The 14,715-nt window shown below is 40.4% G+C and overlaps 1 protein-coding gene across 1 annotated transcript; it reads left to right on the plus strand.

Annotated features, from left to right (window-relative positions):
- The first annotated feature begins 195 nt into the window (after window positions 1-195).
- On the plus strand, window positions 196-1,252 carry LOC130453535 (alpha-hemoglobin-stabilizing protein-like). The gene is made up of 3 exons (XM_056804829.1): window positions 196-261; window positions 623-701; window positions 883-1,252. The coding sequence occupies exons 2-3, from the start codon at window positions 630-632 to the stop codon at window positions 1,084-1,086; spliced, it is 276 nt and encodes a 91-aa protein (XP_056660807.1). The 5' UTR covers window positions 196-261; window positions 623-629; the 3' UTR covers window positions 1,087-1,252.
- The last annotated feature ends 13,463 nt before the right edge of the window (window positions 1,253-14,715 follow it).

Raw genomic sequence — 14,715 nt, forward strand, 5'->3', positions numbered from 1 at the left:
TTTTACCCAATTACTTTGTCTTGTTCATTAAGTTGTCTCTGTACAAGCCTCAGTTTATCTCCTAACTCAGAAGAGACCCTCCCTTAGCCCTCCTCCCTCTTCCTTCACTTATCATAATGGTTCAGGGATAAATTCAGGGTGCCACCCTCCTTAGGATATCTCCTCCCTTCTAATTCTTTCTCTATCCTTGACTAGTTTTGCCCAGTCACACAAACTGACCCAAGAAAGCAAGGTGAAACATCTAGAAGAAGGCTATAGTTGGTAAGTGGCTAATCTTAAGAGAGAATCAAGGAAAGAGGTGCAGGGAAATGTACATGAGTTGAAGGAGACAAGGTACTGAAAGTGTTAGGGGTGGGTAAAGGTCGAGGGCCATGTTGGTGAAGACATGGCACATATGTCCCATCAAACTGGAGGGGACTCCGCTACTACCACTCTCCACTGAACTGGAGGACAATTTTCACATGCCCTATTCCTCTATCCAGCAGCCCTCCCTCTACTCTCTGGGGGTAATTCGAGGGGCTTACAGGTGGCTTAAAGATGCAGTTTGGTCATGCAATCTCTAGAAGGTTCACCAACGCTGGTTTAGGGGAAAGGTTACCTGAGTTTGCCCTCTTTCTTTAAGCAGGAAGATGGCTCTTCAGTCAAATCAGGATGTTATTTCCTCAGCAATGCAGGAGTTTAACAAATTACTGAATCAGCAGGTGAGAGGGGTCTTTTCTTAAGCACCAGGAGATATTTTTGGAAATAAGGTGGGGGTTTGATGGGAAAACTTTGATGGGGGATAGGAAATGCAGCTTCTGGGAGATGTGTAGTGACTGATGGGAAGTTTGAGTGCCTGGAGGTCAGCACATCTGAACAGCAACTTCTCTCTTCTTTTGCCAGGATTTCACATATGCTGTAATCTCTGAGAAAGACATGGTTACCATTGTGGACGACTGGATGAACTACTACCTTTCATTCTTCTCACAAAAGATGTCAGGGGATCAACAAGAACAGGAGAGAGCCATGCAAAAACTTCAAGAGGAGCTTCGGTCTTCTGCCAACCCCTTCCTGGACAAGTACAGAGCCTTCCTAAAATCCCTTTGAGTCTCCCCATGTCTCCCATTCCTGTCCCATGTTTTTATTTCTAAGATATGCCCAATACTGAACCCTCTAACAATCTTTTCCTCTCCCCTGAAACCTTGTTGTATCTCAATTTCCTCCAACCCTAAAGGATATATACTTCAATAAATACACACATGGGAATATCTGACCCTAGCATTCTTCTTTCAACATGTACCTCCCCTTTTTTCAGGGTTCGTAGCATAGACCCATGGATGGAACTTAGGGGCACAGAGTAGTGCAAGGGGTAGTCTCATTACAGTGTCTTTTGGGAAGTCTAATGGACTTCCAAGGATTCGTTTCCATCAAAAGGGAACAAGTTTTTAGTACTCTCCAGCCTTCCCTCTTTTCCAATTGGTCCCCACACTTAGACCTCCCCATAACAAAGTCTAGCGGTCCATCCCGTCTCTTTCTCTTCTTTAGTTCTTATCCTGGAGTTTTCTTCTCTTGGTATCTACCCAGACCAGTCATTCATATTCCATAACCTTAACATCAGGTTTTAGGCAAACAGGAGATGGAAGAACAAGGAGGAATAAGGGTGATCAGAAGGGAGAGAGGAAAAAAATGGAGAGAGAAGATGTCCAGGGTTGGTAGGTAGGAATAAGAAACATGGTGACTTGTACATGTAGGAGACGTACCACCCCAACTAGCCTTGAAATGCCTCTGTTTGCTTATCTTCTTTAAAGTGGAACCAACAGAATTCACTTTGCAACTGGCAGGATTCTATTCAATCTGACTGAAGCCATGCTCTCTTTTGCTAATGCCAGTGCTACCCCAAGGAATCCCTTGTTCCCTCAGCCTTTTACCAAGGTGCTTAATTCATAGGTCATAGAATGTTGGAGCTGGAAGACAGCTTAGAGATCATCTGGTTGGAACCTGAATCCCAGAGAGGAGTGACTAACTTGCTCAGGGATATAATTGGGGATGGGAGCAATGATTAACCAGGAGATGAATTGTTTCCTCAAATATATATTTGTGACTGTAAGTGAAAGGAGTGAAAGGGCTTCGAAGGGGCTCTTATTGGATGGTCTTAGAACCCTAGGATGACTAGAATTGGGCCTTACCCTCCTTCACTTCAGCCTCTAATCCCTTCTCCCCTTTTTAATCTGCATCAGACATATGGAATCTAGAACTTACTATATGAAATGGCAGATACTTTCAAGACTGTGTGTCATAGTGGGAAGCAGGGGTGTTAGGAGAGCTGGACTCCAGTCCAGAGTCTGCCACTAGATGAAGTGTGTCCTTGGACAAATGACTTCCCCCTCACTCTGGCCTCCTCTCCCCGGCCTGCTACCCACTTTTCTTCTCAAAATAATATTGCATATGCAGAGACCTGGTTATTTTGCTCCCCTGATGAAAATCCTCTAGTGCCTACCTAGTGCTTATTAAGTAAAATTCAGACTTTTTACTTGGTATTCAAAGCCTCTCACCTCCTGGCTCTAAGCAGGTATTTTACCTTTCTATCCTTATTTAATACTCTTCTCTTTCAGACACTTCATATTCCTATCGAAATGGAGTGTTCTCTGTCCTATCAGCTGCTTCCTTATCTTGAGTGTTTCCTCTATTTGCTTAGAGTAGGAATACCCTCCCGCTAATTCTTTTTTAAGCTTTATTTTGTCTTAGAATTGATACTAAATATCAGTTCCAAGGCAGAAGAGTGATAAGGAATAGGCAATGGGGGTTAAGTGACTCCCCCCATGCTATACAAATAGAAAGTGTCTGAGGTCGTATTTGAACCCAGGCCCTCCCATCTCCAAGGTCTGGACTGAGCCTCTCCCATTACTTCTTGACATATTGAATTTCTACCAAATCTCGAAAGCCATTTCAAATGCTTCCTCCCTTGTGATCTTCAGGTCTACAAAGACCTTCCTTCTTGGGTTAATGATCAGCTCCTTGAGAGCAGGGATGGTGTTTTTTGGCTATTTTAATAAATATTTCATAGTGCCTGAAACATAGTAGGCACTTAATAAATGCTTCTTGGTTGACTCTCCAACGTATTTGATATTTAAAGCCCTCCACAATATGATAGCAGCCTACCTTCCCAGATACTTCATATCACTCTCTTTTATGTGCTTAGTAGTGATGGGGAGCAAGGAGAGAGGGACCAGGGGAAAAAATGATGGGTAAAGGCCAGAGGAGGATCATTTCCATTTAGACATTGTGGAAAGGAGGACCAAGAGACTGAAGGGGCGAGTAATAGAGGAGAAAAAGATTAGCTTGGAAGAGAAATGTTCAAGAAGGAGTTTGATCATGGAAATGGAAAAGATGGAATCATCCAAGGGGAGGAAATAGATCAAAGTCCCCTAATATCAGAGGGTGTCATGTTCCATACAACCACCAGATGGTGAAGCAAAACCAGAAAGCTCATCCTGGGGGGCCGGAAACTCATGAAACATGAGATATTCGTGCTAACGAGAAATTTAAAGATTTTAGTTCAAAATTCTCATTTTATAAGGTTAGAACACGGAGGCCCTTGACTAGCTCAAGATCATTCATCCAAATCTAGGTTGAAATATCACTCACAAAGTTTCTCTTAGCCTCCTTTTCCTCAGCCACTGAAAAATGGAAATCAGAGATGCAACTAGGGGGAGTAGGGGTGAGGGAAAGGATGACCCCTTGGCAGCACTGAAAATAGTACCACCCAGGGTGAATTCACATGGGTAGAAGAAAAGACCCAGATACCAGAGAGTCTTGCTCATCCCCACCACCACCACCACCAAGAGGTGATTGAGGGGGATAGAAGGCAAATCTCATAATGATGAAAGGAGCCTGGGAGTGGCAGCCAGGGGCCAGGTGAAGTACCAGGGTCATGAGATTTAGTGCAATCTTGTAGATATCTAGGCACAGGAACAGTGGTCTCTAGACCGTCATGGAGAGGAAACATCCCTCCACAGGAGAAAATGTGTTCCCCTGTGTGTCAGCACCATGAGGAAAAGTTCTAAGTACCTCGCCTTAGTTTCAGCTCTACTCTCAGATTTAGAATTTCCACTGAATGATTGTGGAATACTTCATAACATAGGGACAGAAGTGAAGTCTAGGACTCTTAAGAAAAACATTGTCAATAGGATTCTCAAAATAATTGCCCCCAACAAAACAACTTTTTTATTTAAAATTTTAATTTTATTATTATTATTTTAAACCCTTACCTTCTGTCTTGGAGCCAATACACAGTATTGTGTACTGTGTATTGGCTCCAAGGCATAAGAGTGGTAAGGGCTAGGCAATGGCGGTCAAGTGACTTGCCCAGGGTCACACAGCTGGGAAGTGTCTGAGGCCACATTTGAACCTAGGACCTCCCGTCTCTAGGCCTGGCTCTCAATCCACTGAGCTACCCAGCTGCCCCCTTATTTTATTAAAAAAATTTTTTTTAATTTATTTAAAATTTAAATTTTAATAAATTTAAAATTTAAATAAAATTTAAAATTTAAAAATTTAAAAAATATATTTTTCCATCTTCCCTCCCCATTTTCAGAGCCAACAAGCAATTCCACTGGGTTGTACAGATGCTTTCATTTGATACCTATTTCTACATTATCCGTTTATACTACAGAGCAATCTAACAAAAATTTTGAATGAAATCTTGAGCTCTGAAATCTCAGTCCAAGAATCTTCCCAGACTTCCGGTAACCATACATTTTGTCAGAGAAGTCTTCAGCTTCCAAGAGACTGTGGTTCCATCTAAAGAGTAGGTTGCTTCATCTTATGATGAAATGGAATCAGACTGCATTAACTGGGAAGCTGGGACTTCAGAGTGTGTGACCTGCTGAGGGGGTAGGATCCTAACCTAGTGACAATTGGTTTCCATGTGTAATTGGGATGCCAGTATGAGTCAGGGTTGGTCTCTTCATCCTGTATGACAACACTTTCACATGTTGCCATTTTTTAGGTTGTGGGGTCTAGGAATAAGGGAGAAGATGGGGAAGCAGGGTACCTGGGTTTGGGATGATCCTACATGGTATCACTTTGTCCAAGTCTCCTAGCCAAGAATACCTTGTATATACTTTATCTTTGCCAGCCTTCAAGTCTCCTGTGTTCCATCCCTTTCTGGCTCATAACTGGACTCTAAGTACCTTGAGTTGCCCTCAAGGGTGTGTATCCCATCTTACCTTTGTATCTACAAAGCCTAGCACAATACCTATACCTAACAGGTGCTTAATAAATATTGTATTAAATTGATCATCAACTTTCTTCGACTGCTTCTTTATCTCAATTCTTGATGGTTTTGTTGATATATTGAGTCTTCCAGAATTAAATTCAATTAACAATTAAGTTAGATAATCATTTTTTAAGCTCTTACTATATGGCAGGTGCTACACTAGGTCCTGGGGATGTGTGTGTATGTGGCAGGAGGTGGGGCACAGGAGAGACAGACAGACAGACAGAGACAAAGACCCAGAGAGACAGAGATGATCCCTGCCCTCAGGGATGAATGAAAAGTTGCTCTTGTATTGAGACAGTAATTCAACTCTCTGTAATGAGATAGTGGTATCAGTTGAGATAATGTAATATACATTTGTAGAGGAGGAAATAGCAAACCACTCCAGTATCTGCCAAAAACACCCCAAATGGGATCATGTAGGGTTGGCGACAATTAAAATAACTGTCAGCATGGTTTTTCGATTTTCTCCCACTTTTTTTTTCAGTAGCACATTATTAGGAGCAAAGGCACTCCAAGGCTAAGGCTTGGCAGGTCAAGATCAGTGATAGGACACAAGGAGAAAGACACTTGAGAAAAGAGGATAAGGCAGTGTTGAACTGGTTCATCAAGGGGTCAAGATGGGGATTAGAGGAAAATACAGCCAGTGCCTGAGCGATGGCCTAGGAAAGAGAAATGAGAAGGTGAAGGAACAGAGGTCATGGGGAGAATGAAGATAAAGCTTGGGGTTACAATGCAGAAGAAGTAGAATGGCAACAGATTGTGTTCAGATAAGAGAATTTCAGAGTTCATGAACATGGAAGAGGATTCAAAAACAGATTTCTAGAGCTCAAAAAGCTTAGATAAGAAAATTTTATATTTTAATTTTCATTAATCTCTAACTGAAATTTACACATTTTCTTCCATTATAAATTAAAAAAAAATATCCTGAGAAGGAGTTCTTAGCTTCACCAGGTTGCCAAAGCAGTTCATGACACACAAAAAAGTAAAGAACCCCCTGTTTTAGGATCTGGAGTCTGGTTCAGGAGATTTGAGTTAAATCAGAAACTCAGATCACGAACCAACTTAGCACCTTTGCTCCCCAGATGAGCTCATGATTACCTGTGCAGAGAAGAGTTTCTTGTCTAATTAAGGTCGTATGATTCAAGGTCAGAGTTAACAGAACTGAAGTCAAACACAAGAGTGAGTCGGACTTTCTTCCACTTTCCTTTTCTTCCTTCTTTTCTCCTTAATTACAATATTCAAAGATGGCAATACATAGATCTAGAATCAGAAGTAACAAGACATGACTTGCTTCCCCACCAAACACTGTTTTAGTGCCCTAGAAATCAAGAAGAAATGTCCAACTCACAGCAGAGATAGGAACTTATCTATATAAAAGGATCCTTTTCTATATAATAAAAGGGGACAGTTAGAAAGCCGCCTTTGTGAAATGCAACTCTCACTTCTCCTCCCCCTTGTGCTGGACACAAATTTGAACATTTGTAGGATCCCTGTTTCTAGACCTCCTGAGGCCTAAAGTTGAATATAAAAAAATAATCTTGGGTGAAATTAATAGATTGAACTAGATGGCTTCTTGAGTCCCTTCCAAATCTAGATTTATGATTTTATTTCAATAGATAGGTTCTGTGTGCCAAATCTCTTGGTTGTTTTCCAGAAACGTTCATTTGGAAAAGTATTTGCCTCCAAATATGGGAATTTAAATGAAGAGAACTTCATTAATTCTTCTCTTCCTTTTATGAATAGTATCCCTCCTGAAGGAACCAGACAGAGTTAGGATTCAGACATGAGCATTTGGTCTTGGATTACTTTGGGGTTCAAGTTGGCTTTGGGAACCATAATGAAGATCAGTGACTTGACTTTGAGGATGATGGAGAATGCAATGATGGAAATGAGTACAGCATTCCAGTTGGCATCTTTTCTTATTTGAACTCTTCTGTAGTGGTTTGAGCTATTATAATTATATTATAATTATATGTTATAGGGGCCAATGTTTACCCCTCAATGACAGGGGAACCAGAGGAGCCCTAAAAACTGGGAAGAGATATTCCAGGGCTTTCTAACATCTCTCTAAAATGTAAGATCAGAATTTGTCAGTTGGACCCACTTGGAATTTTCACTTCCTCCCCTCACCCCCATACACATACACACACACTCCAGGCTTCCCAATCTTGTTAGGAGGAATTCAGTCCCTAATTAGTTACTACATCTACTCTCTATCTTCACTCACCCCTTCCCTAGAGGATGGGACAAAATGGAAACCAGTCATTTTGTTTCTTTTCCCAACTTTGCTGAGAGAAGCCCTTCCTTCCAAATAGAAATGTAATCTTTTCAAGTGGCATTGTTTAAAACACTTTTTTCAGTGTACATGAGAAACTATATTAATGTAAGGAAGGTGCGCCAATCAGACTTCAGCAAAAACCAGTGTCTCTACCAAGGCTAAAGGACAGATTTTGAAAAGTTAAGAGGAAAGCTTTCAGATACAAAATTAGTATCTCCCACCCAAGAAAGCATCTGAGAAGTCAGCAAGAAAATGCCTCTAGGGATTGGCAAACTATGACCAAGAGTCAATTAGGCTTAATGCCTATTTTTTGGGCATCCCATGCGTTTAAGATGTCTTTTACATTTTTAAATACAACATGATTTTACTTTAAAATAAAAAAAAAATTCTTAGCTTAAGAGCCTGGGGGGAAAAAAAAAAACAGGCATTAGGCAAGATGGACCATGGACCACATGGTTTACTGACGTTTGTACTAGGGGAATAGACATATTCATACCTTTGTCTCTTACTGCTCAGAAATAAGATCCTAAGGAGTCTAGGAGGTAAAAATGACTGAACTAAAACTAATCTAAAGGCATCATAGAGTGGCTTAAGAAGGGAAAGCTTAAGAAGCTTTTTCTCATCTTCTGCCTGGAAATGACAAACACTTTCAGTTCTGAGAGAAGCAAAGGAAAGAATCTTTTCTTGGTTCTAATTAAGGGTAGTTGCCTTAGCTGAAAAGTGACAGGCGTCCTGTGTCAAGGAAGTTCATTCCCTCCCCCTCCTGAGTGGCTTGACCCGTCCGTCAACATTCCTCACATAACACAGTTATGCCAGGTTTTGCATCTGTGTATGTGTTGTACATCAATAAAAGTGAGGGGTCAATGATGGACCCGGGCTTTTGAGAAGAGAATGAAGAAGGGATGTGGGAAGAGAGGAGGCAAGTAAGGGGAAAGAGAAAGAGACTTGCAGGTCAGGCACTTTGTGGTCAGGTTACTTAGGGGAATGATGAGATTTAAGCTATGATTGTCTACCCTTTCTAATAAACTTTTATAAAATATATATCTGGGTAGAAATAGTAATTCAATTCTTACAGTCCCCAGTCCATTGAAAAATAAACCTCTGTGTGCCCTATTGCTAAGATCTTTGTGAGGACCCTCTGGATAGAGAAGGAAGATAGAAGCCCTGTACTACTGGAGTTGTGAGTTGCCTTGGTCACATTTATCCTCTCCCTGTAATGCCTCGCTTACCACTCTCAGACCTACTCTTGCCAGTACTAGTCTTTAGGTGTGTTGGGAAAATGCATTATAACTACTGTACTTGTTATGCCTCCTTGAGAAAATGCAAAAGAACTGAGTCTATGGCTAATTAAGAAGTCCATGGGTTGGTGGCTTGTGAACTAGCATTTAGGAGGATAACTACATACAGGGTCATCCTAATTCAAATATAGTGATCCCTCACGTATCATGGGAGTTATGTTCCAAAGACCCCTCCAATAGGTGGAAATCCACAAAGTAGCAACATTATATTTATTATTAATATATATTTTATGGCTTTATAAACACTTCCCAATTTCCTATAAACCTTTTCCATACTCTTATTACCCTACAGTCACTGAGCTACTCAGCACCCAGGATACAGAACAGCGCTGTGGTTGGTCGCTTTTCATTCCATCAGCCAATAGTTTGCTGCAATAAATGTAACTTGATCATACAGAATTATATATATATATATAGATATATATTTTTAAATCCATGATACAGTGAAGCCATAATAAGTGAACCACAATAGCAAGGTATAACTCTCTCTCTCTCTCTCTCTCTCTCTCTCTCTCTCTCTCTCTCTCTCTCTCTCTCTCTCTCTCTCTCTCTCTCTCCCTCTCTCTCTCTCTCCCTTTCTCTCTCTCTCTCTCTCTCTCTCTCTCTCTCTCTCTCTCTCTCTCTCTCTCTCTCTCTCTCTCTCTCTCTCTCTAATCAGTTCTGCTTACTTGAATATGAATGGTGAGACTGAGTGAGATGGGAGAACAAACACAGAAAGGAACTAGATTTAAAAGACAGAGACTTTATAAATCCAACTTGAATTGTCATGGCAAACTGGCCAAAAGTAGAAGCCATATAATCAATTGAGATTTCAGTATATTAGAAGGAATAAGAATATTCAAAGCCAGATTCCTCCTGAGATTTGAGCCATACAAGTAGACAAAGTACGGGCAATTTTCCTTTCTTTTTCAAACTTTTGTGTTACGCTTAAGGCAGAGTGGAGATGCAGGAAAAAGGAAGTCACACATGCGCCCACTCCTTCCATGGCTGCCAGGGGGCCCGAGTTGGTGGGAAAAGTGAAGACCAAGAGCCCAAAGTAGGAATGGGATGAAAGTCAGCCCTCAATCAAGGGAAGCAGGAGGTTCTTCTTCCCTAGCCTCTTGATAATTAAGCCTGCTCTGCTCACCAGGGCCATCTGTTGACTTACATTAAGAAAAAAATTGCTACTGGAGATACTGTCCCTTTCTAACATAGACATTTTGGTTGCTGAAAGGAGGCAGAAAATGGACACTCATGTAAAGACAAAATCTGCTTGAGAAGTAACAAAGGACTTCATGACAAGAGACTTGAGGAAAGACAAAAACTGGTCTGAAGACCTGAGAGATTATCCTTCCCACAAATGTACTGTTAGAACTGGTTTGAAAGCAGAGAATTGATCCAGATAGTTACTGGACATTATTATCCATCAGTCCATTGCCACGTAATTATTTTCAGAATTTCGAATGTTATATTAGAAATTATAATTAGGTAGCATAATGGATAGAGCTTATAAGTAGTATGACCCTGGGCAAGTCATCTAACCTCTGTCACAGTTTCCTCATCTGTAAAATAGGAATAAAAATAGCACTCCCCTCATAGGGTTGTTGTGAGAGTCAAATAAAATAATATTTGTGGAAAGCAAGTAGCATAGTGCCTGGTACATAGAAGATAGTATATAAATGCTGGTTACAGTTATTATTAAGTTCACATAGGGAGTCATACTTGACAGAAAAGTGGGTTTGGGGAGGAATAAGTCACTAAATACAAGGAGACTTCATCTAAAGAACTCTAAGTCAGTCAATTCTAAGGGACTTATGAAAAAAAGAATGCTATCCACCTCCAGAAAGGAAAAACTGGAATAGGAATGCAAATGACAACATATGATTTTTCACTTGTTTATTTGGGGAAATATTTGGGGGTTTTGGTTTTATAAGATTATTTACTTAAGGGGGCAGCTGGGTAGCTCAGTGGATTGAGAGCCAGGCCTAGAGATGGGAGGTCCTAGGTTCAAATCTGACCTCAGACACTTCCTAGCTGTGTGACCCTGGGCAAGTCACTTGACCCCCATTGCCTAGCCCTTACCACTCTTCTGCCTTGGAGCCAATACACTGTATTGACTCCCAGACAGAAGGTAAGGGTTAAAAAAAAAAGATTATTTACTTAAAAAAGTGAACTCTATGGAAATATGTTTTGCATGATAATATGTGTATAATCCAGATGGGGAAGGAAGGAAGAAAGGACGGAGACAGTTTGGATTATATAACTTTGGAAAACTTATGTGGAAATTTATTACATGTAATTTGGTAAAAAAGAATTCTATTTCAATCTTTTTATATTTTAAAATTTTAAGTCACAGAGAGATAGATAAAAACACAAAACAGGAAATTAAAAGCTGAGTGCTAGAAAAATTAGAAGGTTCTGGAGACAGAAAACACAGAACATTGGAATGCTATTGCTTTTTGAAGGCAGAATATGGAAAGATGGCAAGAGATGAACAAAACGGATATTCCTAACCTATATAAAAAACTCCATGCAAAAAAAGTTATAATTCAATGGATATGTCTTTTTGGGTAGCCAAAGAAAGTTCCCAGGTATAAAAATTTTAATGTTGGGTCTCACAGTCTCTTAACCCAAAACTTGTATAAGGATAAAATTCAAATATCTCAACCCTAGACAGACTACCTCTACCCCTATTTAAACAATCATTGTCCCTAGACCTCTGAGAAGCAGAGAAACAAAGCAGGGAGGCCTTGCAGATGATGCAAGGAGCTGTTTTATTGATAGAGAATGTTTACCTGCTGGAATCTGATTGGAGGAAAGCAGAATCCTTTGCTATTTGAAGAGCTATCTTGGCTTATTGCCCTCTAGTACCATCTACAGCTTAAGAGAGGGAAAACCTTTCTTTACTGCCCTCTATAGCTTAAGAGAAAGGGAAGAAGAAAGTAAAAAGAAGGCTTTGTAGCTGGAGCTGTGCAAATATTTTTGTTAAAAGAGTCCAATACTTTCTGAGAACCCTGTCAATCTTAATATGCTAAAAGAATTTGACACTGCTTCAGTGACTCAAAAATAACAAAGAAATGACTTTCTCAGCAAAAGAGTTGCGATAAATGGAGAGGAAATAGTTAGCAGAGACATTCTAGTACCATGATGGTGAACCTATGGCATGTGTGCCAAAAATGGCACACAGAGCCCTCTCTGTGGGCATGAGAGCCATCACCCACTAGAGTTCATTACTAGAAAGGAAAGGGTCTCGGAGAAGCTGTTCCCTTTCCCCTTGCCACCAAGCTGAGGACATTTTTTAAAACTTTACCCACTCCTCCAGCAGCCTAGTGGGAGCACTTCACATGTGGCAGAGCTGGGAGGTGAATAGAATGCTTGGGTCACTCCCTTTCCCCCTCCATGAATGTCCTTACTTCACCTGCCCCTCTAGGATAAGATGGGGGCAGAACACAAGGCATAGAGTCTCTGTTGGGGGCATAGTACCCATTCTTTGGGGGGTGCAGGTTCACCATCACTGTTCTGGTAGGTATAATGTCGGTACACTATTCCCTAACTATTCAGATTTGCCAGTTTAAGTTAATGTTGGGATGAGTGAGCCAGAACAGAGAGTGTGAATGCCTCTACACTAACAACCTAAAGAAATAGCATTAATTCACTGACTCTTTTTAGACTATAGCCTATTTCAATAAATGCAAACCTTTCCTGCTTTTCTGTTTGTAAGTCTGGACATCTGATTCAATATTATAGGTTTTTTAAAAACCCTAATCTTCTGTCTTAGAATCAATACTGTGTATTGGTTCCAAAGCAGAAAGAAGAGTGGTAAGGGCTAGGCAATGGAGGTTAAGTGACTTGTCCAGGGTCACATACCTAGGAAGTGTCTGAGGCCAGATTTGAACCTAGGGCCTCCTATCTCTAGGCCTGGTTCTCAATCCACAGAGCTATCCAGCTGACCCCCTTCTCTCCCCTTCCCCCCCTTTAGTGTTAAATATAAAATCATAGATCTAGAGCTGGAGGGAATCTTTTTTTGTTTTGTTTTGTTTAAAACCCTTACCTTCTGTCTTGGAGTTAATACTATATATTGGTTCCAAGGCAGAAGAGTGATAAGGGCTAGGCAATGGGGGTCAAGTGACTTACTCAGGGTCACACAGCTGGGAAGTGTCTGAGGTCAGATTTGAACCTAGGACCTCCTGTCTTTTGGCTCTCAATCCACTGAGCTACCCAGCTGCCCCCAAGAGGGAATCTTAAAAGATCATCTAGCCCAATCTCTTCAAATTAATGATAGGAAAATGTATTCCCAAGGAGGTCAAATAATTGGCCAAAGTCACACAGATAAGTGTCAGAGAGGTGGGAGTTGAACTTAGATCCCCTGTTCTTTCCGCTGTATCACATTACTTCCATTATATTATATTAATTAGCACATAAGTTACATATCAATTCCTTGCAGATCAAAAGCCCAGCCCATTATCCTCTGTTCCCTAATATTGGCCAAGAGATGTTGTCCTTACTAGTATTAACTCCATTCTAAAAATTCCACCCTGTCAAGTGGATTTGACTCATCCTCTGAATACTAGTTTATAAATAAAGCTTCTCACAGTAGCCTTGTGAGGCAGATACACCAAGGATCCTGCCTTGCCAGATGAGGAAAATAAAGAGCCTTGCACGAGGTCACACTGTTACTTAGTGGCAGAAATGGAACTTGAAACTAGATTATTTGATTCCATGGCCACTGTTCTTTCCAAGATATTTTGCTTCCTTCCACCAAAGAGCCACATTTTGGTCTCCATATATACTATCTTAATGCCAGGGAGAGGGGGCTGGGAAGATTCTCTGGTAGTAACACTCTTTACTCCTAAAAAGGAGACACCTGTGGCAATGCTGTATTTGGTCCATTTCTTTCTTTTCTCCTTATTCAATGGACATTCTGCTTTAGTCCACTGTGGGCTTCACTCACCCTCAGGAAGCTAAATGCTATAGGTCAGTGATGACAAACCTATTGCATGGGTGCCAAAGATGGCACACAGAACACACTCTGTGGGAATGTACCTCTACCCTCCCCACACTGCCTAGTTTGTTACTAGAAAGGCAGAGGGACTCGAGAAGGAGCTGTTCCTCTCTCCCTCTCCACCACGCCTGACAACATGTTTTCACATTCCCCACCCCTTTGCCCAGAAGTCTAATGGTCTCCCCTGGGTGTGCCTCTCCCAGGCACTACATCTCTAAAAGATTCTCTATCACTGCTATAGGTTATCTTCTCCTTCAGCATTCATTTAATTTTTTTCTTATGCCATGATAGTATTTTATTATATTAATGTATCATAATTTATTTAGCCACTCACTAATTTATGGATGTCCCCTTAGTTTCCAGTTCATTTCCAACTCAAAAAGCGATATTATATTTTTGTACATATAGGACCTTTTTGTCTTTCTTTTTTTAATGTTTTAATTTAATTAATTTAGGATATTTTCCCAAGGTTACATGATTCATATTCTTTCCCTCCCCCTTCCTGGAGCTAACAAGCAATTCCACTGGGTTTTTATATGTATCATTGATCAAAACCTATTTCCATTTTATTAATATTTGCAATACAGCGAGCATTTAAAGTCAACATCCCCAATCAAATCCCCATTGAACCATATGTTTTTCTTCTGCATTTCTATTCCCATATTTCTTTCCCTGGATGTAGATAGTATTCTTTTTCATAAGTTCCTCTGGATTGTTCAGGATCATTGGGCATGCATTGACATTATAGCAAATGTATTTTAAACTTATATTACTGCAAAATCAAAAAAGTTAAAGAAAATCTTAATACTGGTGACATGCTTCAAATATAAAAAGGAGAGAAAAAATAAAAAACTGAAATAGTATATTGCACATGCAAGAAAAATATAATAATAAAAGA

This window comes from Monodelphis domestica, chromosome 7 (genome assembly GCF_027887165.1).
Source record: "Monodelphis domestica isolate mMonDom1 chromosome 7, mMonDom1.pri, whole genome shotgun sequence".
In the NCBI taxonomy this organism is placed as follows: Eukaryota; Metazoa; Chordata; class Mammalia; order Didelphimorphia; family Didelphidae; genus Monodelphis; species Monodelphis domestica.